This window comes from Jatropha curcas, chromosome 7, assembly GCF_041381405.1.
Source record: "Jatropha curcas cultivar XTBG-Jc1 chromosome 7, XTBG_Jcur_1.0, whole genome shotgun sequence".
Lineage (NCBI taxonomy): Eukaryota > Viridiplantae > Streptophyta > Magnoliopsida > Malpighiales > Euphorbiaceae > Jatropha > Jatropha curcas.
The window spans coordinates 24,178,730-24,200,523 of record NC_143157.1 but is presented as its reverse complement, the minus strand read 5'-3'; the positions used below and the strand labels follow the sequence as shown (position 1 = coordinate 24,200,523).

General features: G+C 34.3%; 4 protein-coding genes and 1 pseudogene across 6 annotated transcripts; 2 read left to right on the top strand and 3 right to left on the bottom strand.

The window, feature by feature from the left end:
• Positions 1-780: 780 nt before the first annotated feature.
• On the bottom strand, positions 781-2,024 carry LOC105632925 (BURP domain protein RD22-like; annotated as a pseudogene).
• Positions 2,025-4,110: 2,086 nt separating this feature from the next.
• LOC149495033 (MDIS1-interacting receptor like kinase 2-like) lies at positions 4,111-5,176 on the bottom strand. The gene is made up of 3 exons (XM_089724490.1): positions 5,161-5,176; positions 4,531-4,707; positions 4,111-4,433 (listed from the first exon to the last, which is right to left on the bottom strand). Exons 1-3 carry the CDS (start codon positions 5,174-5,176, stop codon positions 4,111-4,113), a joined length of 516 nt encoding a protein of 171 aa, XP_089580616.1.
• On the top strand, positions 5,015-7,475 carry LOC105632924 (uncharacterized). The gene has a single exon (XM_012215392.4). The coding sequence runs from the start codon at positions 5,354-5,356 to the stop codon at positions 7,196-7,198; it is 1,845 nt and encodes a 614-aa protein (XP_012070782.1). The 5' UTR covers positions 5,015-5,353; the 3' UTR covers positions 7,199-7,475.
• A 724-nt stretch (positions 7,476-8,199) lies between these two features.
• LOC105633260 (putative serine/threonine-protein kinase PBL23) lies at positions 8,200-10,590 on the bottom strand. 2 transcript variants are annotated; one of them, XM_020678827.3, is made up of 5 exons: positions 10,187-10,590; positions 9,581-9,762; positions 9,266-9,455; positions 8,774-9,165; positions 8,200-8,685 (listed from the first exon to the last, which is right to left on the bottom strand). In XM_020678827.3, exons 1-5 carry the CDS (start codon positions 10,317-10,319, stop codon positions 8,485-8,487), a joined length of 1,098 nt encoding a protein of 365 aa, XP_020534486.1. In that variant the 5' UTR covers positions 10,320-10,590; the 3' UTR covers positions 8,200-8,484. The 2 variants fall into 2 exon arrangements, with proteins under 2 accessions (XP_020534486.1, XP_012071225.1); XM_012215835.4 differs by having other exon boundaries at positions 10,196-10,589.
• An 825-nt stretch (positions 10,591-11,415) lies between these two features.
• Positions 11,416-21,771, top strand: LOC105632923 (DNA polymerase I B, chloroplastic/mitochondrial). Of its 2 annotated transcripts, none has more exons than XM_012215391.4 (12): positions 11,416-11,836; positions 12,252-13,443; positions 14,316-14,504; positions 15,396-16,066; positions 16,417-16,861; positions 18,222-18,317; positions 18,806-18,898; positions 18,974-19,168; positions 20,428-20,520; positions 20,615-20,827; positions 20,939-21,028; positions 21,177-21,771. In XM_012215391.4, the coding sequence occupies exons 1-12, from the start codon at positions 11,706-11,708 to the stop codon at positions 21,336-21,338; spliced, it is 3,570 nt and encodes a 1,189-aa protein (XP_012070781.1). In that variant the 5' UTR covers positions 11,416-11,705; the 3' UTR covers positions 21,339-21,771. The 2 variants fall into 2 exon arrangements, with proteins under 2 accessions (XP_012070781.1, XP_089579694.1); XM_089723568.1 differs by having other exon boundaries at positions 11,700-11,836; positions 12,226-13,443.
• The last annotated feature ends 23 nt before the right edge of the window (positions 21,772-21,794 follow it).

Here is a 21,794-nt window from a genome sequence, read left to right as displayed (position 1 = left end):
TTTTTCTTTAAATGTAATTCATTAATAATAATATCAAGAAATATAAATATTTATATAAACCAAACATAGAGCTTTATTAGTAGTAACTAATAGGGTTTGCTGATCTTTTAATAAAATAAAAGAATTCATATTCTTTTAAATGATGAAACTAAAATTAAAAATATATATATAATATTAGATTTTTTCGCTTGGAATCAATCTTGACAAGATATATATATATATATAAATCTTCAAAACAGCAACTAGTCTGATATTGATTTGAACAAGAAAATAATAACTTCCATGGGTCTTCTATACCTAGGTTACTTTTCCATGAATTTGCAACATATGACAAACACAGATGAGTTTCCTCTGCTATGTATCAATAACATCAATGGAAGAACATACCACACTACTAGACTTCATCAATCGAAGATTCATACTTGCAGATCAAAATCTAAAATCTCCAACCAAATAAAGTCAAATATCATATTTTTATTTAGTAATAAACTCTTATAAAGAATGGATCACCCTCACAAAGAATGAACAAAAAATTTGAAATATGAGATAAATCAACAATAACAAAAACGGAAAAAAAAAAAAAAAAAAAGACATATCTGTTACCAGAAAAATAAATCTGAGTTTATTAAAGTGAAGCAAAAGACAAAGTAGAAGGTAGGGGCTAACCGCTTATATTACCGTTAATAAACAGTGCAGCCAAACTGAAACTAATAAGGTTGGAAGACTAGAGAGAAAAGATAGAAAAAAATACACAAGAATCCAATTAGAAACTCTTTGCTTCTAGTTTGGAACCCAAACAATAGTATCACTATTAAGGAAATGGCAAACTGGTGGACCTCCTGGTTTAACATGGAGGACCGGAAAGGCAAAATGGTTTGGGTTCCAAGTGGACGTATTGAAGTGGCAAACAACAAGTGATTTAACTTTTGAGCCATTAGCACCCACCAAAGGGACTATATAAGCCTTTGTGTTCATAATTCTATGGCAATAAAATACAGCATATGCATATCTCTCCTTATGACAGACAATTTCATTGTCACCGATCATTCTGATTCCGTTTAAAATAGTATACTCTTGGTTTTTGTTCTCCACTTTTTCTTCTTCAATATTAGTAAACACTTCGACCTTTTTTCCAAATTTTGCAATGACATAATCTACCAGTGACTCTAAAGATGTAGCACAATACTTGTCTTCTCCTTCAATCCCTGGTGCCTCACAATCTTTGATCGTTTGCTTCATTATTTCAGCTACCTCTGACATGGTTTCGATAGAAAAATGCTTCAAGATTTCAGGTATATCTTTTGCTTGAAAAGGGTATAATTTTAGCAATTTCTTCTGGTAAAAAATTAGACCCATTTGCCGATTTTTGAAAAACAATGTTCATCTTTTTCCCATAAGCAAGATCATTATTTAAGAAGTATATGGTAGTTCTACTGAATGTCTCATTCTTCTCGAACTCTTTCGTTTCGGCCCAATACCCAAGTCTATATCTTGTTCTAGCTCCATGTTGACCACCAAATCGCATTCCTGATTCTGAAAAGGAAGTTTTATATATCCTTCTGCGCCTGTTAATACATTACATATATGACAATTAATAGCAAATAAACAAGAATTAGGTAGTTAAAATACAAATGAAAAAACAAAAAGAAAGAAAACAAGATGTGTTATCTAACTAAGAACCTGCAGATGCACACCGATACACAACCTAGTGGTAAGTGCATATACGATCCTCACAGTAGATTCAGTTGCGAATCACCTCCACAGTACTCAAAAAAAAAAAAAACAAAGAACCTGCAGGTCTTAAAAGTTATTGTAAAGCCTTAGGCATTGGAGAATTTGGTAGCATGGATTCCCAATACATCTCAGCTGGTAAACTAGCACTACTTCCTTTCAGAAAAACCTGCAAAAATATATAAAAGGTTGATGAAATTTGTTCAAGAAATTAAAAATAAGTAAAATGTTAATTAGTAATAAATGCTCACACAGAGTAAAGCAAAGATGGGAAGGAGGTGAAAGTGCTCCATTTCAAGTTAATTAATATATTGAAATTGAAACATCTAATTAAGCTGATATTAAAGTGAATATATACTCAGCACAGACATAAAAGAAAATTATAGATCCAAACCAACAGCTATCAGATAAAATATTTTCCGATATTTCTAGATCACAGATTTAACTGTTAGACTTTTTTTTTCTGCCCCCTTTCATGTGGAAGGAATATTATGAATAGTTTTCAGCCAATTTGTCAAACATTTGCTAGCTATGTTATTATACGATTAAAATATTATTCCCTTTATTGCAAAAATATAAGTTGTTTAAGGTGCTTATACAATGATTAAGAATGTAATTAATTATCCTAAATTATAACAAAATCAATGGTAATTTAACCAGATTACCCTTTATTTCAAAACTAAAGAACTTGTAAAGGTAGTTATTATATCTAATAAATAAACGTATATTATTTATTAATTCTTAAAATACTTAAAACTACTTATATTGTGAGACAAAATAATCTTTCAAAAACGATTTATATTTTGATACGAAGAGAGCATGCGATTTCACCTAGATTTAAATTTAAAGAGTTTCAACACATACACTAAGATATGCCCAGTGGTACGTTATATCGTTACAATAAACTATGTTTGAATCTCTTCTTCCTACCAATACTCAAAAAAAAATTATTTTTAAATCTTAGCTTCGTTCTTGCATCCATCAAAGTAGCATGAATTTGTTTTATTTGCAAACATACGAGTCAAAGTAACATGAATTTTGTTTGTAAATAATAAATTTTATTATAAAATTGTGGGACCCTGTACCTACTTTACAAATGCATGAAAAAATATAACTCATTGATGAATATTTTACCTTTTGATTTGTACTATACAGTAACTCCAACTCATTGGGTTTAATCCTGCTTGTCAAGCTTATAAGACAAACAATTTTAAGCAATGGATCTCTTACTTAAAAAATTTGAGTCTGTTTTATATAGACTAACTCCGGTTAGTAAATTTGTTAATGAATATTAAATCATAATATTATAGTGTTATGTAATTAATTAATTAGATTTTCAAATAAAGTTTTGTAAATTTGTTACTACAAAAACTTTAATTTGGATTAAATACTATACACTTAATAATTAAATTTATATATATATATATATATATATAGTAATTTTCAAAATAGTTGTTTTTCTTTTTGTTTTTTCACTTTACCCCCCTAACTTTTCAAAAATTTTTTATTCCCCAACTTTTATTTTTGGCGTGGCGGCTATGTTGCCATTCCTAATTGCAAGAGATCAAGATTAAATAATTTATATATCTGCAAAATATTTCTAAACTTATTGACTTTCTTAAGTAGTGTGTGTTTCTTTGTTGTCATTATATATATATATTTTTATATCTCTATTTAAGTTTTGAAGCAACCAGACAAATTCTTCTACTTGTTTAGTTAAAGTCGATCCATGATGAATATTATTGTAATCACCTATGATTCATGTTGAAAAGTCAAAGATACTTTCTTTCCTAATGGTGAATATGAAGAAAGTCAAAGATACTTTCTTTGAGTTAAAAGAAATGAAGTCTCTTGTATTCTTCGATTCATAAAAATCGAAGTCTGTGGTGTATTTTATTGAATGCTTCGTTTTGTTTGGATTGTATGTTTTATAGTCTCAAAACTAGGCACCTAGATAGCCTAAGCTAATTTTGTGTTTTCCTTAACCCAATCTAATATTTTCTATTAATAAAAAAATTACTGGCTAACAGGTTTGTTCAGCGAAATTAGTTATTTTCGTAATTATTAGCTGTTTGGATAGCTTTTCATAAACTCATAAAAGCTAAATGTTATATGTGTTAATCTTTTATAAAACACTACTTAACCTCTAAAAGTTAGTTCAAACACTACGTTAGAATACCAAAAAAAAAAACTTTCTATTTAAACAATTTCACCCAAAAAAAAAAAAAACTATAGCGTGCTATTTAAAAAAACTATTGTCGAAGATGAAAAAAAAAAAAAAGTTAAAAAACAAAAATGTTAAACATGAATTCTTACATATATATAGACATCATTACAAACAAACGAGCAGACCAACAGCCTCTTCAATTGACACCATAATTACCTTCTGGCTGCTAGCTGTGAAGAAACTTGCCTCATAGTTGGCCGAAATTGAGGATTGGCAATCAAGCATTCAAGTGCAAGTTTTACAGTATGTATCAATGCATCAACAGTTCTATTTCGAGGAATTGGAAGGCGTTGATCAATCACATATTCAAATAGAGTATTTTGATCAATTGGCCATGACAATGATGTTGATGATGATGATAATGATAAAGAAGAAATGAAATCGCCCAGATGTCTTCCCATTATTATTTCGAGTGACACTATACCAAAGCTGTAGACATCGCATTTTTCATTGACTGCCATTGTATAAGCAAGTTCTACAAAAGAATGTGAACGATAAGATTCAATTCAAAATGACTTGAACTAAAACATAGATTAGATAACTTTAAATTATATTCTATCAAATAAATGTACCTGGAGCTGTGTATCCGTCTGTGCCTGCAAATGAGGTCCAATTTGACGAGTGGGACATTAAAAGCCTAGCTGTTCCAAAATCAGAGATATGAGCCTCGAAATCTGAATCCAATAGAACATTGTTACTAGAAATGTCTGGATGAATAATTGGAGGAGAGCAATCGTGGTTGATTGATTCTAGGGATTCAATCGTTAGTCAATCCTTTCTTTTTACTGTACAATGATTGAATTTAAAAATCGTCTAATTTAAAAAATGATTATCCTATTATTAAAGTGGTAAGAAATGATTATCCTACTATTAAAGTGGTCAATCTTTTTTTCGTACAATTTATTCTTTTAACATGCTGAACAACTGGGTATTTAGCCATCAACATCGTGGAACCTACAAAACGTAATCCTAAGCATCATTTATTTAAACTTGAAATTTATGTACATTAATCTTTATATAGATACATTGTAATTAAATTTGCCTTGTCATTTAGGTACTTTAGGACAATCTCATAACTCAACAGTCCAAAAAAGGAACTTTTTTCTGGCATTGTTTATCACCTCAAAGTTTCCCCAATTTTTTGGCTTTTACTGGAAATCCCAAAACCCAGCAAAGGCAAAACAAATAGAGAGGAACTTCACCTTTGGTTTCCCTCATTTTCTCAGGAAACAAATAGAAATGTCCTCCTTCAGTTGAGCTCTTCTTTTTTTTTTTTTCTTTCTAAAAAAAAAGGTACCCGTTTCTCGCCCTTCTAGTAATTTTAATCTATCCCCCTTATTCAAAATGGTTTGATACCCAACTATTACTAAACCTGAGAATTCCGAACTCCGAACAATGGAGAAGCCAACAGAAATTATAGCTGAAAGGAGAGAAGCCCTGATGGTATCATCTGATAGAAACCCAAGGCCTACCCTAAGAACAGCCTACTTCCTGAATCCTACTCATGCTTCCATTGAAGTAGCTGTTCCCAAAAACCCTTCGCTCTGCCTGTCCTCTTTGCCTGAGAATATTCCAGTAAATGTGATTTTCAACGGGTGGAAAGACCCAACAGCAAATTGGAAATCGTGGGTTTATCATATGGAAGATAAGTATCGGTCTGTGTGGAAAAAGGCAGGAATTTATGAAGCAGTCATGAGTTCTACTTGCAGGTTTAAAAGAGATGATGGTTTAATCACTGGCCTTGCAGAGAAATGGTGCCCTGAGACCAACACATTTATTTTTCCTTGGGCAGAAGCAACTATAACACTAGAAGATGTGATGATTTTGGGAGGTTACTCTGTTTTAGGTTCCCCTGCCTTTTTAAGTTCTCTTGAAAGCAGAGAACTTGAAGAGATTCACTATAAACTGAAAGAAGCTAGGACTGAGTTAGGGAGACGACCGGCTCGAAAGGCTTGCCAAAATGGATGGATGAAGATGTTTATGAATAGTGGCAGTGAAATAGAACATGAAGCATTTCTTTCATTGTGGTTGGAAAGGTACGTTTTCAAAGATTCTGAGCAACTAATTAAGACTCGTGTTTTTCCTATTGCAATCCATTTAGCAAAAGGGGAGCTTGTCGCGCTTGGTCCTGCTGTTCTTGCTAGTATATATAGAGACTTGGGTTTGTTGAAAGCAACGATTCTTGCTGCTACAGAGTTTGGTGATGCATTAGGAGTTACTCTTTGGTCACCATTTCATTTGGTTCAACTTTGGGCATGGGAGAGATTTGCAGAATTCCAGCCAAAGCCTAATGTCAGTGGAAATGGTAAACCAAGATCAGCTCTATGGGACGAAGTTAATGGTACGAAAGTTGTGAACTTTAGGCTTGCATTGGACTCAGCAGCAGAAGCTTTTTGCTGGAGGCCTTATGCCACAGGACCACACAAATCTCATTTCCTCAAGTTTTGCAAAGAGAAAGAAGAATGGCAAGATCTAGGATCTAATCAAGATTTATTGTCATTTGCTATATGCTTGAGAGTGTCTGAGCTAGTTGGTCTAGATTGTATTGAACAATACCTTCCTCATCGAGTGGCGAGGCAATTTGGATTCGATCAGGATATTCCTTGTGACATTGCTCGATTAAATGAAATACCAGAAGTTTCTTGGATTAATTACATTAGGCCATTTAATGATACCAAATTGTTTTTCCCATCTCAATTTTTTGAGCCTGATGTTACTGTCCAGTATTTGGAGTGGTGGAAGCAATCAGTATTGGGTTCAAATGACCTGCTCAAGGATGCTATCAATACTACTGTGCGAAGAAAAAGAAATCTAAGGAAAAGATCAGAAAGGGTGCCATGGGCTTCGGTAAGAAACAATGAAGATGATAATGCAGATGTTCTCTCTAGTCCTCCTGCTAAATATCACATGCCAAACATAGAGGAGTTTGAGGATAGTAAACCAACAATAGGGAAGCAATCATGTAGCATTGAAAAGACTGTTGCTTATAAACCATCCGTTCAAAAGGGTCTTTCAAATGCAGAAGCTAAACAGGCTGCAATAGGTGAATCTGCAGGAGCTTTGGAAGATGCAATTGACTGTAAACCTGTAGTTCCAAATTGCAGAAAAAGTGGAGGAGAAACTGGTGCTCATACATTTGAGGTACCAGGATTGGCACTTGAGTCTCGCATTGCCAAGCTTGAGAGAGCTATTGCTGAGCTAAAAGCTTCAAGAATTGGCTGCAGGTTTGGGAGAAACTGATCCTAAGAATGCAGTGGATTTTGTTTCTTTTGTTTTTTTACTTCATTAAGTGCATAACATATCTAGCAGTGGTTGCAACAGAATCCTAGAGATTATAGAAACCTTGAAAGGCCAGAAAGAAATTAGAGTGCATTTGCATAGTTTATTTGATTCTTATTAGAAAGAAATTGAGTTTAGTTTAACAGATATATGGGTTTCTTTCTCAAGGAAAATCGACGCAGAGATTATTTCTCAACTAAAAGTTTGATATAAATTTCCATTTCAAGATTAAGATACCTATTGTTAAGAGTATACTTCCAAGCTGGTGATTCTTTGCTGCAGAATCCAACTTGTCAAATAGGAACAATTTTGGTCTAATGATGGTTAAGCCACCATGGCTTGTAAAAATGCGCATATGCTTTGGTAAAAATGTTATTATGCAAAATTATCTTTGTGGTAGTTTGTATCTAATGATAAGTCTAATTTGTTACGTTCCTTCCCAACCTGTTACACATTGGATAGAAAATACTATAATTATATCATCATTAAATGTTCAAGTAATAACTTATATATCTTCAAAGAGGGATAAATGGGTTTTTAATAATTATGTTAACTCAAAACTAGTAATATTAAATGTGCATGTATATATGAAAATTTATTGCCTAAATCCTGTGTATGTATGGTCCCATATACAAGCCAATTTTTTTAAATAAATGTTATTGTTCTGTTCTTTTTTTACCAGTTTATAGTCAGAAATACATTTGTTTGAATAAAAACACCGTTTACCGGAAGTTGGTAAGTATGTATAATTAAGTTCTAAGCTATTTGTTGATTAGCCTACTTCTAAATTAGTTTTCTCCATTGTCCATTTTGGTTTGAGCTTGATTGCCCCTGCTCTTCTACTTTCCGAAAAGATAAGCCAATGGCTTAAATAAAAATTTTGGCCAGGGAAATTTTATATGAGAAACTGTGGATTAGTAACTCTTCATCAAACTGACAGGATACAGTCATTACAACAGATGTAGCAGCAGGACAAGCATGTTATTATGAAGGGAAGTTCTTTGCAAACCAAAACCAATATGTGGGAAGGAAAAATAATCACATGGAAAGGTTGAAAAAGAAGAAAAAGAAGTTTTTTGAGTAATGGTGAAAATTTTTTTATAAGCAAATCTCATTAACACTTGTTTCCATTTCCTATCCCTATCAAATCAATCATCTGGTCTATTTGGTTTGTTTTGATCTCGGTTTCTATCTATATTAGGAGAATCTTCATCTACATTGCCATCTTCCATTTTCATATCTTGATCTTACTCCTTTTCTTTCTTTAGTGCTAAGTATTCAAGTGCTGTTACAACATCACTCATTAATGGCCTATTAACAGCATCTTCTTGAAGGCACATTGCTGCAACTGCAAGTGCTTGATAAAGACCCTTCTCAGGATAATCCCCTTCTAATAATGGGTCTGCCATTAATGTGAATTTTCTTCTGTCTTTAAATAATGGTGTTGCCTGCATAAGGAAAAAAAAAAAAAGGCAATCAAGATAAGAGAGCTTTATGCCATGTCATATCAGATATTACAACATAGTTTATACATACCCAAACAACTAGATTCTGCTCTTCTAATGGTCTTGAATTGTCAATAACTCTTCTTCCTGTGATTATCTCCAAAAATACAACTCCGAAACTGTATACATCAGATTTTGCTGTCAATTGGCCTGTCAATGCATATTCAGGAGCACAATAACCAAAAGTTCCCATAACTCTAGTGGAAACATGAGTCTTATCCCCAGTTGGACCAAGCTTTGCTAGCCCAAAATCTGAAAGCTTTGGTTTGAATCCCTCATCTAATAAAACATTTGATGCTTTAAAATCACGGTATATTACTGGAGGGTTAGCTGTTTCATGCAAGTATTCAAGTCCTTTTGCTGCACCTTCTGCAATTTTCATCCTGGTTTTCCAATCCAAAGGCTTTTTACCTTTTGGTAAATCTGAAAACAAAAATTCCAGCAGAATGTTAGATATAAATGGCATAAACTTCCAAGCCGTGAAACCATTTTTACTATAATAAAGGCCAAAAAGGTTGCATACCAAGAAGGTGATCCTCAAGAGAGCCATTAGGCATATAATCATATACTAAAATTCTTTGGTCACCATCAGCACAGTATCCAACTAGATTCACAAGATTAGGATGGTGAAGAAGACTTAACATCAAAACCTCAACTAGGAATTCTCTATTGCCCTGAAATCCATTTCGGTCAAGTTGCTTGACAGCTACAACCTGAAGCAAATGAAAACAGCACAATAATCTTTACCGAATTTTCAATTTTTTCCTTCCTTCATAGTAAAGAAATGAAATTTTGAAACTGGAAAGGAATGAATAAGCAGTGTACTGCAGTAATATACTTTGTTAGTTTTTTCAAGCTGCCCTTTGTACACCCTTCCAAAACCACCTTCTCCTAGCAGATTAGCAGGGTTGAAGTTTTTAGTTGCTACATTTAATTCACCGTATGTGAAAATATCAGCAGATATATTGCCTTTTCCAATTTTCTTTATTTCTTCTGTTATGTACCTTCTTCTGCTGCTATCTGCCGAATATAAATTACAATTACTTTAGATTTAACTCCTTGAGGTTGCACTAAAAGTAAGAACTGCATCATTTTATTTCAGGCACATGTGCATTAAAAACAATATCCATAATGAAACAAAAATGGACCGTTGAATCACCATTTTGAATGGAAGAAATCGGCAAAGAAGGGCAAGGTTTTTGCTCTATATAGAATCAATCATATCTATAGAGAGAGATGACCAACAAGACATTCTGGTTATGCTTTATAAAGGACATCCTAGTGCAGGAAACTCTCTGATTGATAAGCCCATAGACGAAATGTTTATTATGTTGCTTATGATTTACGAGAAAGGTGATGTTCAAAACTACAAGAAACAATGGTAAGGGAAAAATGTGTTCTTGAAAATTTTCATAAAATTTAAGAAAATAAAATTGGAGCTTACAAAATTTACCGCTTTTGAAGGATATGCTAGCAAATGCGGCTAAAGTTTTTGTATCTTGATATTCTTTGATGCTTTTCTTCAATGCTCTTCTGCTGACATTCTGTTCTGACATGCAACATTGAAAGCACTTCATCTTGCCACCTCCACAAAATCAACAACCATAAAAAATCTTGAATCTAACAAATATCACAGAGATAAATTAATGAATAGGCTTGTTTGAGACTTGGGAAAAATCAGTCTCAAAACAAGCAAAGGCATTCAATTCAAGATTTGGGTTGATAATGGAGAGGTGATCTGATTAATTAGCCAACTGAAAACCTTAACCCTGGAAGAGATTTTTGTTTTTCAGGAGATACAAGAAAACTCTTCCCTTCATCTCTTGTGCTTCATCTCTGTCAAAACCCAATGAGCTTGGAAAAGGAAAATAAGACTTAGTCAAATTTCCTAACAATAGTAATGAGACAGGTAGCTAATTCTATCTACTTTTTACCTATCCTAAATTCTTGCCATTTATAAAATTCATATGAGGCAAACTGGGCTGTGGTTTTCTTTTCTTTGATTTCCTATGCTATGCATAAGAGGTTGGAATGGAATATAACGACTTGTCGTTAGATACAAACTACCACAGGATAATCATACGTTAGACCAAAGTTGTTAATATTTGACAAGTTTCTTTTGAAGTTGGATTCTGCAGCAAAAGATTAACCACCTTGGAATAATATTATTGGGAATATGTCCACTATTGGTGGAGTTTGAGATTTGACTCCTTGTTTCATCTCCAGGAGCGGAATCAAAAAAAAAAAAAAAAAAAATTTAGGGGAGTGAAAAAAATTCTTCAAAATTTACAGGGGGTAAAATTGAAAAAAAATACACTATTTTATATGTAAAATATAAATTTTTTATAGTTTATAAGGTAAATTTAAAAAACAATTCTACTTCGCCACTGTAAGTATTGGATGGTAACATCAGATACAAGAAATTTAGATGGAACAAAATGTTTATGAGTGTTTGCCACCTTGGGGGTGAGGCCCACTTTCAACCTTTACAACTCAACAAAATTAGATAAGGTATCACTTGCAGTCTGCAGGGCAGAGCAGGATATTATCCATACACCATCAAAATTGAATGGCATATTCGTAAATTACACATTTCTCATGCCTTACTTTTCTGTAATAAAATAATAAAATTTGTGACGGACAAATATTTGCCAGCCATAAAATTGTCCACTAATACTGGGGTTTTTATACTCATTAGTCATCGGTAAGGGTTTTAGCTTCCGCTTCGCTTTCTCTTTCGCTTCTCTCTCTCTTCGCTCATGGCCACAAGCCTCTGCTCTACCGCTGCTTCTACTTCTCTCACATACCCACTTGCCTCACCTTTCAAACTCAAATAATACCACCTCAAATTCCAATCTTATTTACTGGGTTGCCACCAAAAACCCAACAAAACGGCTCTTCTTCTTTGTAGAGGCACTACTTGCAGCTGCGTTAAGCTGGGGAGAATTACACAGGTGGTAGCTATGGGGCTCTCCACCACCCAAATTAGTCCACTGAGACCAACTTGCCCCTCTTATTTCAAAATTTCGCGGTCTTATTCTCGTTTTGCCTCTCTCGGTTCTATCTCTCGGCCCTTCTCTAATGCACTTCACAGGTTCACTTCTACTTTTTAATATTGTTATGTCTTTTTAGCGGATTTATTAGCTTTTTCTGTCTAGGTATTGTATTTTTTTTTTCTTTTGTGTTTCATTATTAATTTTCAAGTATATATTCATAGCGATTGAGTAGCTTTTGAGACCTACATTTATGTGTTTGTGTGTGTGTGTGTGTGTGTGTGTGTGTGTGTGTGTGTGTGCCTTTTTTGCCCCTGTAGTGTTGCTATATGGGTTTAGATTATTTGTTTCAAAAAGCTCTTGCTGATAGTTTTTGGTTGAGATTTATGTACTTAGTTTCTTATTCACAAGCATGTATAATCAACTGGCCTTTTTTTTTTTTTTTTTTTTTTGCGGTTTTGATAGTTTATCGTGTCTTGTTGTTAAACAGAATATTGAGATAATTATATTTGCTAGGTTTTGGGTAGAAATGCCTTCGGGGGCAATAGATGGCCTGGAAAGAATAGGCCAGAAGAAGATATTAGCTTCCAAAAGTTACACTACAACCTTCAGTCAGGGGGTTGCCACAAGACTCGATCACAGCACTAAAAGCTCGTGGAGTCAAAATACTAAAAGCTTGCAAGAAAGTAAAAAGTTACAAAAGAGTGGAAGCCCACAGCAATATAAAATGGAATATACTGAAGTTAATAATGAATGCATAGAAGTCGGTACTTCTTATTCAGTTGTGCCTGAATCCATGGTTGCTGGTAAAAAATGCATGCTGACATATGATAAATCCAGTAGTCAGAAACAAGTATTTTCAAGAAATGGTAGAGACCATTTTGTTGACAGTAAAGATCCTGTTTCATCAGTTCTATTCAGTAGTGACGTCGAGAGTAGTGGTAGTGAAAATATAGCGCTGGATTATGTGAACGGTGAAGAAATTGATAATAAAAGGCCAAACAGTTCATATCTAAAAAGCATCCAAAGAGAGAGTGAACGAACCGAATTGAAGACTGGTGTTAGTGGAAATATGGCCTTGGATAATATGAATGATAAAGCAATATATAATAAAAGGCCAAATAGTGTATTTTTGAAAACCATCCCAAGAGAAAGTGCACAAACTGAATTGAAGACTGATGGTAGTGGATATATGGCACTGGATAATGTGACTGGTCATGCAATTTATGATAAAAGGCCAAACAATTTATCTTCAAAAAATATCACGAGAGAGAGTGCAGAGATTAATGGATTGATGATGTTGAAAAGCAATATGCCTCTAGATAGTATGAATTGTGAGGCAATTGATAAAAGAAGGCCTAATGGTTTCTTTTTGACCAAAATTTCTAATATTCGTGCGCGTACTGATGAATCATTGTCTGTGAGGATATTGGAGCACCGGCAAGAAGAAGCTTCCAATGAAATTGAGCATGCAAGTGCTGGTCAAATTGAAAGTAAAAGTAACCAGATCAAGGGAAACCTTGCTGCAGTTAGTGATGTTGACAATTCTTTCAGCGCCAAAGAGGGATCTCGCTATCCAGATATTAAAAAGAAGCTTCTTAGTATCTATAGCAAAGTTCTCGTAGTGAATAATGTCTCTATGGCGGAAGAGGTTGTAAGAAAGCTTACACATGAATACAGGCATCTTATCCATGCATGTGATACTGAGGTATGTGGTTAACTTAAATTACATAGTTTCATTTTTCCCTTCACATATGGTTGGTTGCACCTGCACTATAGAGACATTGTAATGCAAGACCTATAGGAAATTAATAAATTTATTAAACTGATGTGTCAAGCTTGTAAAAGATTGTATGAAAGGAGGTATTCAAGGATTTAATAGCAGCAAACTGGGACCAAAGATAATGCATAAAAACAGTGGTAATGTTCACAAGATTTTGATCATTATTTTCTGCATGCCTTAAAAAGAAAAAGTAAAGCCCAGATTTAATTCGCCGATGTCTTTGAAGAAATCTTTCTGTATGCCAACACAATTGGATAAATGCCTAAAAAGGATTGTAATAGAACAAAATTTCCAAATTCAAGGACCTGATTGCATGAAGGAACAAATTGCAAATTTTAGGAGATTGAACTTAAATGCAGGCATTTTTCTATAAATTTGCATATATCTTTACATCACTGGAATTTTAAATATATGAGCGTTCAGTTCTAGAAGTTAAAACTAGGTAAAGTGTCATGATCCAAGCCTAAGTGGACTGCCAACCTCAAAACTTGGATGGCTTTGACTTGACACCATGGCCTGAAACTGACCGCTTCTATTAATAGTAGTTCATTCATGCCTTTTGACACTAACTATCTCCTAAGTGTCTCTCCCATTTGGAACTGGAAAGGACCATGCATGATATGAGCTTGTTAAAAAATGAATTAGTATCGCTATGCCAATAAAAAAAAAAAAAATGGAACCAGGCAAAGAGAAAAGAAAAACAATCCTGTATAACCAATCAATACTAGTCTAAAAAAGTTGTGATTTAGTTGAACTCAAAAAGTAACTGCCTAGTTCTTGAAATAACATATTTACAGGTGGCCAAGATTGAGGTTAAGCAAGAAACGCCTGTTGACCATGGAGAGGTAATATGCTTCAGTATTTATTCAGGACCAGAGGCAGATTTTGGAAACGGGAAATCCTGTATCTGGGTAGATATTCTGGATGGTGGCTGTGATCTTTTGAATAAATTTGCTCCATTTTTCAAGGACCCGTCCATCAAAAAGGTTAATTCTCTGATTTATTTCTATTGTTTTTCATTTCTTTTGGCACAATCCTCTTCATTCAGTCACTTTAGCATAGCTTGATGATCATATATGTACGCAATGTAAATCTAAAATTGCTAATGTGTATAGTATTACTGCAATCAGTGATGGAGCTAGGATTCAACATTAGGGCTGAAATTTTTTTTTTTTTCGAAACTAAGAGGAGAATCGCGGTAAAAGTCGAAAGGAAAAATTTTTTCTACACATTTTATTCAGTAAGTTAGGAAAAATTTTTAGAGATTAGGAAAATTTTTTTGGGCTAGGGTGCATGGTGGCTACCCCTGGGCCCCCCTTTCCCTGCTATTGACCACAATTATTTTCATATTCATACAAGTTCAGTGCATCATACAAAGTATTGACTTGTAAAACCAGTTACTTTATAATGGGTTTGATAATTTTGGCTTCATGTCAACTAACTATTTGGATTAACCTTTTTGTACATGCTAGATATTTACCGTATAGATTTTACTAATCGGATGCATTGACCTTTCTTAAATTTCATTTTTGTTGTACAATTACCATTATGGTTTTATCCAACTAAAAGTTAACTTAAACGTATACTCTTACCTGCATTGCCCTCTTGCCTCCCATGGGACCAAAGACTGATTATTCCAATTGGCACAATGTATTTTTTACTCAAGAAACTATCGGATTCTGGCCTTCCAAATCCTTCCCTGGATAGTTAACTAAACCTAATATCATGCCATCTACACTTCAATTGAACTTAAATTTTTTGTTAACCAGCTTTGACTTTTCAGTTTGTACTGCTTTACTTTTATCTTCAATTAGCTTTTGCATTTTTGGTGCAAAAAGAATGAGGAATGCTGACAAAATAGCTTGTTCATTCTGTAGGTTTGGCACAACTACAGTTTTGATAACCATGTCATTGAAAACTATGACATTCCTGTTTCTGGTTTTCATGCTGACACGATGCACATGGCACGCTTATGGAATTCATCAAGACGGACAGATGGTGGCTATTCTCTTGAAGCTCTTACCGGTGACAAAAGAGTCATGAATGGGGTTCAATCACACTATGAAGAGTTGATTGGTAAAGTGTCAATGAAAACTATTTTTGGCAAGAACAAGGTGAAAAAAGATGGATCTGAAGGCAAAATGATCACCATTGCTCCTGTTGAAGAGCTACAAAGAGAAGAACGAGAATCATGGATATGTTATTCTGCTTTAGATGCAATAAGCACCTGGCAGCTTTATGAAAGTTTGAAGAACAAATTATGTAGAATGCCATGGAAACTTGATGGAAAACCATCTGGAAACATGTTTGACTTCTATAAGAAATACTGGCAACCATTTGGTGAAATTCTGGTTAGAATGGAAAGGGAGGGGATACTCATTAATCGAGCATATCTTGCTGAGATAGAGAAGGTTGCCAAAGCAGAACAGGAGGTTGCTGCTAATAGATTTCGCAATTGGGCAAGCAAGTACTGCCCTGATGCCAAGTATATGAATGTTGGAAGTGATACACAACTCCGCCAGTTGTTTTTTGGTGGGATTGAGAACAGGTACAACCTTTATAATTATAATTGTATTGACACATTTTTATTGCTCATCTATCAGTTAATAATGCCAAAATCTCCATGTTAAAGATCATAATCTTTTTAAGAACTATAAAATCAACAAATAAAAATTTTAAGGTCTTTTCAGGGAAGGCAGTTTTTATCTCCTCTGAAGTAAGTTGTCCCTGCAATTTGCACAATGAAATGTGTACAGGTCACTCAGCCCACTTTCTTCACATGGAAATAATTCATCCTATTGAAATAATTACAGTATGCATAAGTTGTTAGTTGATGACCTCATAATCAAATGAGGTGAAGGAAAAAGCACCATTTATTTTTCTTGGTCTCTGTTGCAGAAAGAATCCTGATGATAGCCTTGAATATTCAAAAACATTTAAAATTCTCAATGTTGATAAAGTGATTGAAGAAGGGAAGAAGGCTGCTACAAAATATCGCAGTATCACATTGCATAGAATTGGTAATTTTCATGCTGAGATGTTCACAGCAACTGGTCGGCCCTCAGTCAGTGGAGATGCTTTGAAGGCCTTAGCTGGAAAGGTCACTGCAGAATATGATTTTATTGATGATGCTGTTGTGGATGAATGCGAGTTAGAGGCAGGTGAAGATTCGGAAATAAAAGTGTCATGTGACCTCAAGGATGTAGATACTTCTGCTTATGGCTCGGCTCTGAAAGCATATACATCACTAGAAGAAGGGATTGAAGCTTGTCATGCTATTGCTTCCTTGTGTGAAGTTTGTGCTATTGACTCTTTGATATCCAACTTCATCCTTCCCTTACAGGTGACTTTTGCTGCCATTTTTTTTTTTTTTTTTTTTGGGTTAGGCATGCTGTTGTACACTGTATGGCATATGATTGGCAATCATTATAATCTTTTATATCACATTATCCTTTTTTTTATACCCATAATTATCATGATTAATACAATTCCATCAAAATTGCCTCAACTGCGTTGACTATATGAGGCATACTAGGAAATCAAGAAAATTCAAATTGAAAAGCTCAAGAATTTTAGAATTCTGGTCTAGATTTTATGTAGGATTTATTTCGTAGATTACAGTACATTTCCCTTAGATTTATATTTATTTGTCTATTTTAATAAATAAGATGCTAGTCAAGAAGTTTAAGTCTAAGGAGCAATTCTATAATTTCATCTTTGCTGGAATGGTGTCTCTTTTTATTTAGAAATATTTATATTTATTCTATCATTTTAGAGTCCTTATTAATTTACGATAATGGTATTCCTTTTTCTTTTCTTCTTTCGTTCCTTTTTTTTTTTTTTTTTACTTTTGAGAAAAAATGGTATTCCTTTTTAGTTGATTGTTGAGTCCAAATCCTGAAGGATGAGGGCTAGTTCCGAATTAAGTAAAGCTGGTATAGGAGTAGTTAGATTACATAAATTCCATGCTTGTACGCATTTTGACTAATTTTTCAGTCAATAAAATTACAGCAGATTATGTTTTTATTTCTGAGTTGTGCGATGCAATTCTTATAGCAATTATTTGTGGACGTATGGTTTGAGTTAACTTACAGATTGATTGGAGTTTTAATAGAATGAAATGGAAGGTTATGGAAAGGAATGTAAATGGGTTTTAATTAAATTTACTTTGTTTGGGAATTTTAAAAGGAGTAAGAGTTTAATCAATACAAAGCTATTTAGAGCTTTACGTTCCCCTCTCTTAACACTGATTTGAGGGTTAAGAAAATTGGCATTTGCATGTAAATATTTAACTTCAATTAATTTTCATTTACATTATACTGTTTAACCTCTTAAATAAACTCCCATTCAATACCTTATGGGAGCAATACGATATATGTCCATATAAAAGTTTATTTGGATTCTAAACCTTAGAATTGGACATATATACTGTTCAGCACATCGGCACATGTGCAGCTGTCAAGCTAAATTGCATCTTGAAATTTTACGAAAGCACTTCTAAGTACAATTAGGAGTTAGATTGTGAAGCATAGTATGTATTCTTTTTAATTTTATGTACTAGTTTTCGAATATTCAAAAAAGTTTCAATAAGATGGTATACTTCACATCCTGGCCTCCAAACTTGCACTCCATTCATCCTTTAAGTTATATAGCGCTAAACTTGTGAACTGCTTCATGCTGATGTTAATGCCTTAATACCGCAGGGGAATAATGTATCAGGCAAGGATAAACGTGTTCATTGTTCCCTGAATATCAATACGGAAACTGGACGCTTATCCGCTAGAAGGCCGAATTTGCAGGTTTTCCTTTTTTCTTTTTTTTTTTCTTTTTTTTTCCCCCTGCATCAAACATTTCCCTTTGCTGTTCCATAGCTAGTCTTCTTTAATATTTATGTAGTCATGACTTAACAGATGAAAATCTCTATTCAGCTGCATCACTGAGTGTGAGCATGGTTCAAATGGCAATGAACTATTCTAGTTTTATGACTAATTACAGCTCCATTAAAGTCTATTAATATTGAATTGAGATTGCCATTGGTTACATTCTTGCTGAAAACACTAAAATAGTCTCATGAGAATTAGATTTCTGTGGCTAATGTATTTTTATTTCCTCTTTGGACTTATCTATTTCACCATCTGTTATATGAATGTCAGCCTGGGGTTAGTTCAAGGATGATTCGATCCTCTATAGTGGTTATGATATTCTTAGACAAGAGAGACTTGAATGTTGTTTACTTCAGAATATCATTGGAGAACTAGTGTATAACTTCTTGTTTCCTACAATTCAGAATCAGCCTGCTTTGGAGAAGGACAGGTATAAGATACGTCAGGCATTTATTGCTGCACCTGGAAATTCCCTTATTGTTGCTGATTATGGGCAGGTTAGTGGTTTGAGTTATGCACCAAACTCCTTTGTATTTTAAAGTTAATTGAAATAGTTATTTATCCTTCCACAGCTGGAACTCAGGATTCTTGCACATCTTGCTGACTGCAAGAGCATGTTGGAAGCCTTCAAAGCTGGTGGAGATTTTCATTCAAGAACAGCAATGAACATGTATCCACATATTCGTGAAGCTGTTGATAAAAGGGAAGTGCTTCTTGAGTGGTATCCTCAACCTGGTGAGGATGAACCCCCAGCTCCTCTATTGAAGGTGAATTTTCTTGCAATCTGATTATGTAGTTGTTTTCATGTTTTTCATTTGCTTACTTTCTAGTTTTAAGAGATTGGATATAGCTTATTTTTTTCCGTATATTTTCCACCTCCATTCAAGGAGTGTGGGATTGCGATAATGGTTATGTTGGCAGGACAAAAGGAAATTTGGCCATTTTGCTGCATAAGATTTTTTCCCCACACAATAAATATATGAAGTGTTCTAATAATGGCTTAGTTTGGAAAATGAAAATATAATCTTTAACACTCACAAATTGCATTATGCTGCATCAGATGCATATACTGAATTTAATTTTACTGGGCAAGTTGGTCCATGGTCATTTGAGAGAAAGAGGATAAAAGAAAGAGAGAAAGGGGGGAGGGGGGGAGGAGGAGAGATTTGTATCACATGGTTTTGGTTCCCTATTTAATTATTTCAATTTTCAACCCCCCTCGCATTGACACAGAACATGTAGTTATTGTCAATAATTCCCTTAAGCTTCAGCAGTTAAATACTTTTGGATTTGAAACTCAATTTGCAGCAAAGCTTCCTGGACCAACCAGTTGAAACTCAATTTGTAGCAAAGCTTCCTGGACCAACCAGTTGACACTGCAGTAGTTGTGATTTAGCTCTGATTCCTAAAGGAAACTCCTTGGCCTTTGTATTCGAGTGATTGAAAACCTCCTTCTTTCCCCTTAACCTTCTGATATCATAAGTGGAATAAAATGTGGATGCTATCAGAATTAGCAAAGCTTCCTGGACCAACCAGTTGACACTCAAATAGAATCAGCAGCTACAATAAGTGGAATAAAAATTCTGATATCATCCTCATTCTGCAAATTAGATTGATATAAAAAAAGATGATTGATTGTTAATCCATTATCTTTTTCACGGTTTATTAATGTCTCTTAAGCTAAGACGTAATCTGAAACAGGGGAACTTGAAGAAATGATCCCCTTTTGAAATGGAAGAATTAACACGTTTATTAATTTTCCATGTTAGCAAGTTATTTTGGAAAATATTTAGAAGTCTGCTTCTTCATTTCAATAGTTGGAAAGTGACTTGAATATTACCTCATGGATAGAGGTTCCATGGGACTATGCTTTTCTATTTGGGATAATTCCATATTTATATTTTCAACCATGTTATTATGCGCTTTATTATGTCAAATAATGTTCTTCAATTATCTTATGATCAAGAGATGTTCAGATTTTTTATTCAAACTGCCTAAGCTTACTGAATGAAATTTTATGCTTCAGGATGCATTCGGTTCTGAAAGAAGAAAGGCTAAAATGCTCAATTTTTCTATTGCATATGGAAAAACGCCAGTGGGGCTTTCCCGGGATTGGAAGGTAATAATGAAGTGGCACTAAATAGTGAGAGATACCTATTGGTTTCACTTGAATCAGGATAAACCTAGCTGTGTTCTACCATATTTGCTCTCAGGTTTCTGTAGAGGAAGCTAAGGCAACTGTTGATCTCTGGTATAAGGAAAGACAGGAAGTACTTAAATGGCAAGAAGATCGCAAGCAAGAAGCTAGAAAACATGGACGTGTTCACACATTGCTTGGGCGGGCTCGCGTTTTCCCATCAATGGCTCATGCAAGTCATGCACAAAAAGGTCATATTGAGCGGGCTGCTATAAATACACCAGTGCAGGTTCTTTCATTCACTCTCATGCACTTAAGTTTCCTGTGCTCTCTCTCTCTATCTCCCTCCTCCCACTCCTACACCCTAAGAATCAAATACTGATTTTGTTGGCTGCTACAGGGCAGTGCCGCAGATGTAGCCATGTGTGCCATGTTACAAATATCAAACAATGAACGTCTGAAGGAGCTCAAATGGAAACTACTTCTACAGGTTAGGTTCATGTTCTTTTTCTATTATAGTTCTATTTTCTACTTTGAATATTATGTTTTTCAATCCAAAAATGAATTGAAATTTTAGCTTGTTGGCTAGTAATCCTTTCCAATAAAATTTCTGGAAATTAACTTTATTGGAAAAACAGATTCATGATGAAGTAATCTTGGAAGGACCTACTGAATCAGCGGAGGAGGCTAAGGCCATAGTTGTGGAGTGCATGTCCAAACCCTTTGACGGAGTGAATAATCTTAAAGTCGACTTATCTGTTGATGCTAAATGTGCTCAGAATTGGTACTCTGCCAAGTAAAATTGTGGTTCCTTTGCCACAATTAGAGCTCAATTTTTGTTCAAATCTCATTATGAGGTCTCTTATAACCTTGAGAACGTAGATCTGTTTTCCATTGCTACCTCCACTTCCGTGTGAAGGTTACATAGCCCAGGATTTTGGCTGCAGAAATTGGTTTCCGTGATATTACAGCAAAGCGCAATTGTCATTATAGACCAGCAGTCTCAGTTGAGGGTAGATGAGCATCCTTTGAGAATGCATTTTCTGCGGCTTTGGTGGCCTTTCGCAACTTTAGGGAAGCTAACAATTGAAGACTATATCTTTAATTGTGATGAGTTTACATTATCAATTTTTCTGTAAATTCATGAAATTTTTGACTGCAAATGTATATATACCCACCTCTCTGTAAATCACACTCTTATGAGGAAAGCATGGCATTTCTATTTTGGGTTAAGAGCTTATGCCCACAATCATATA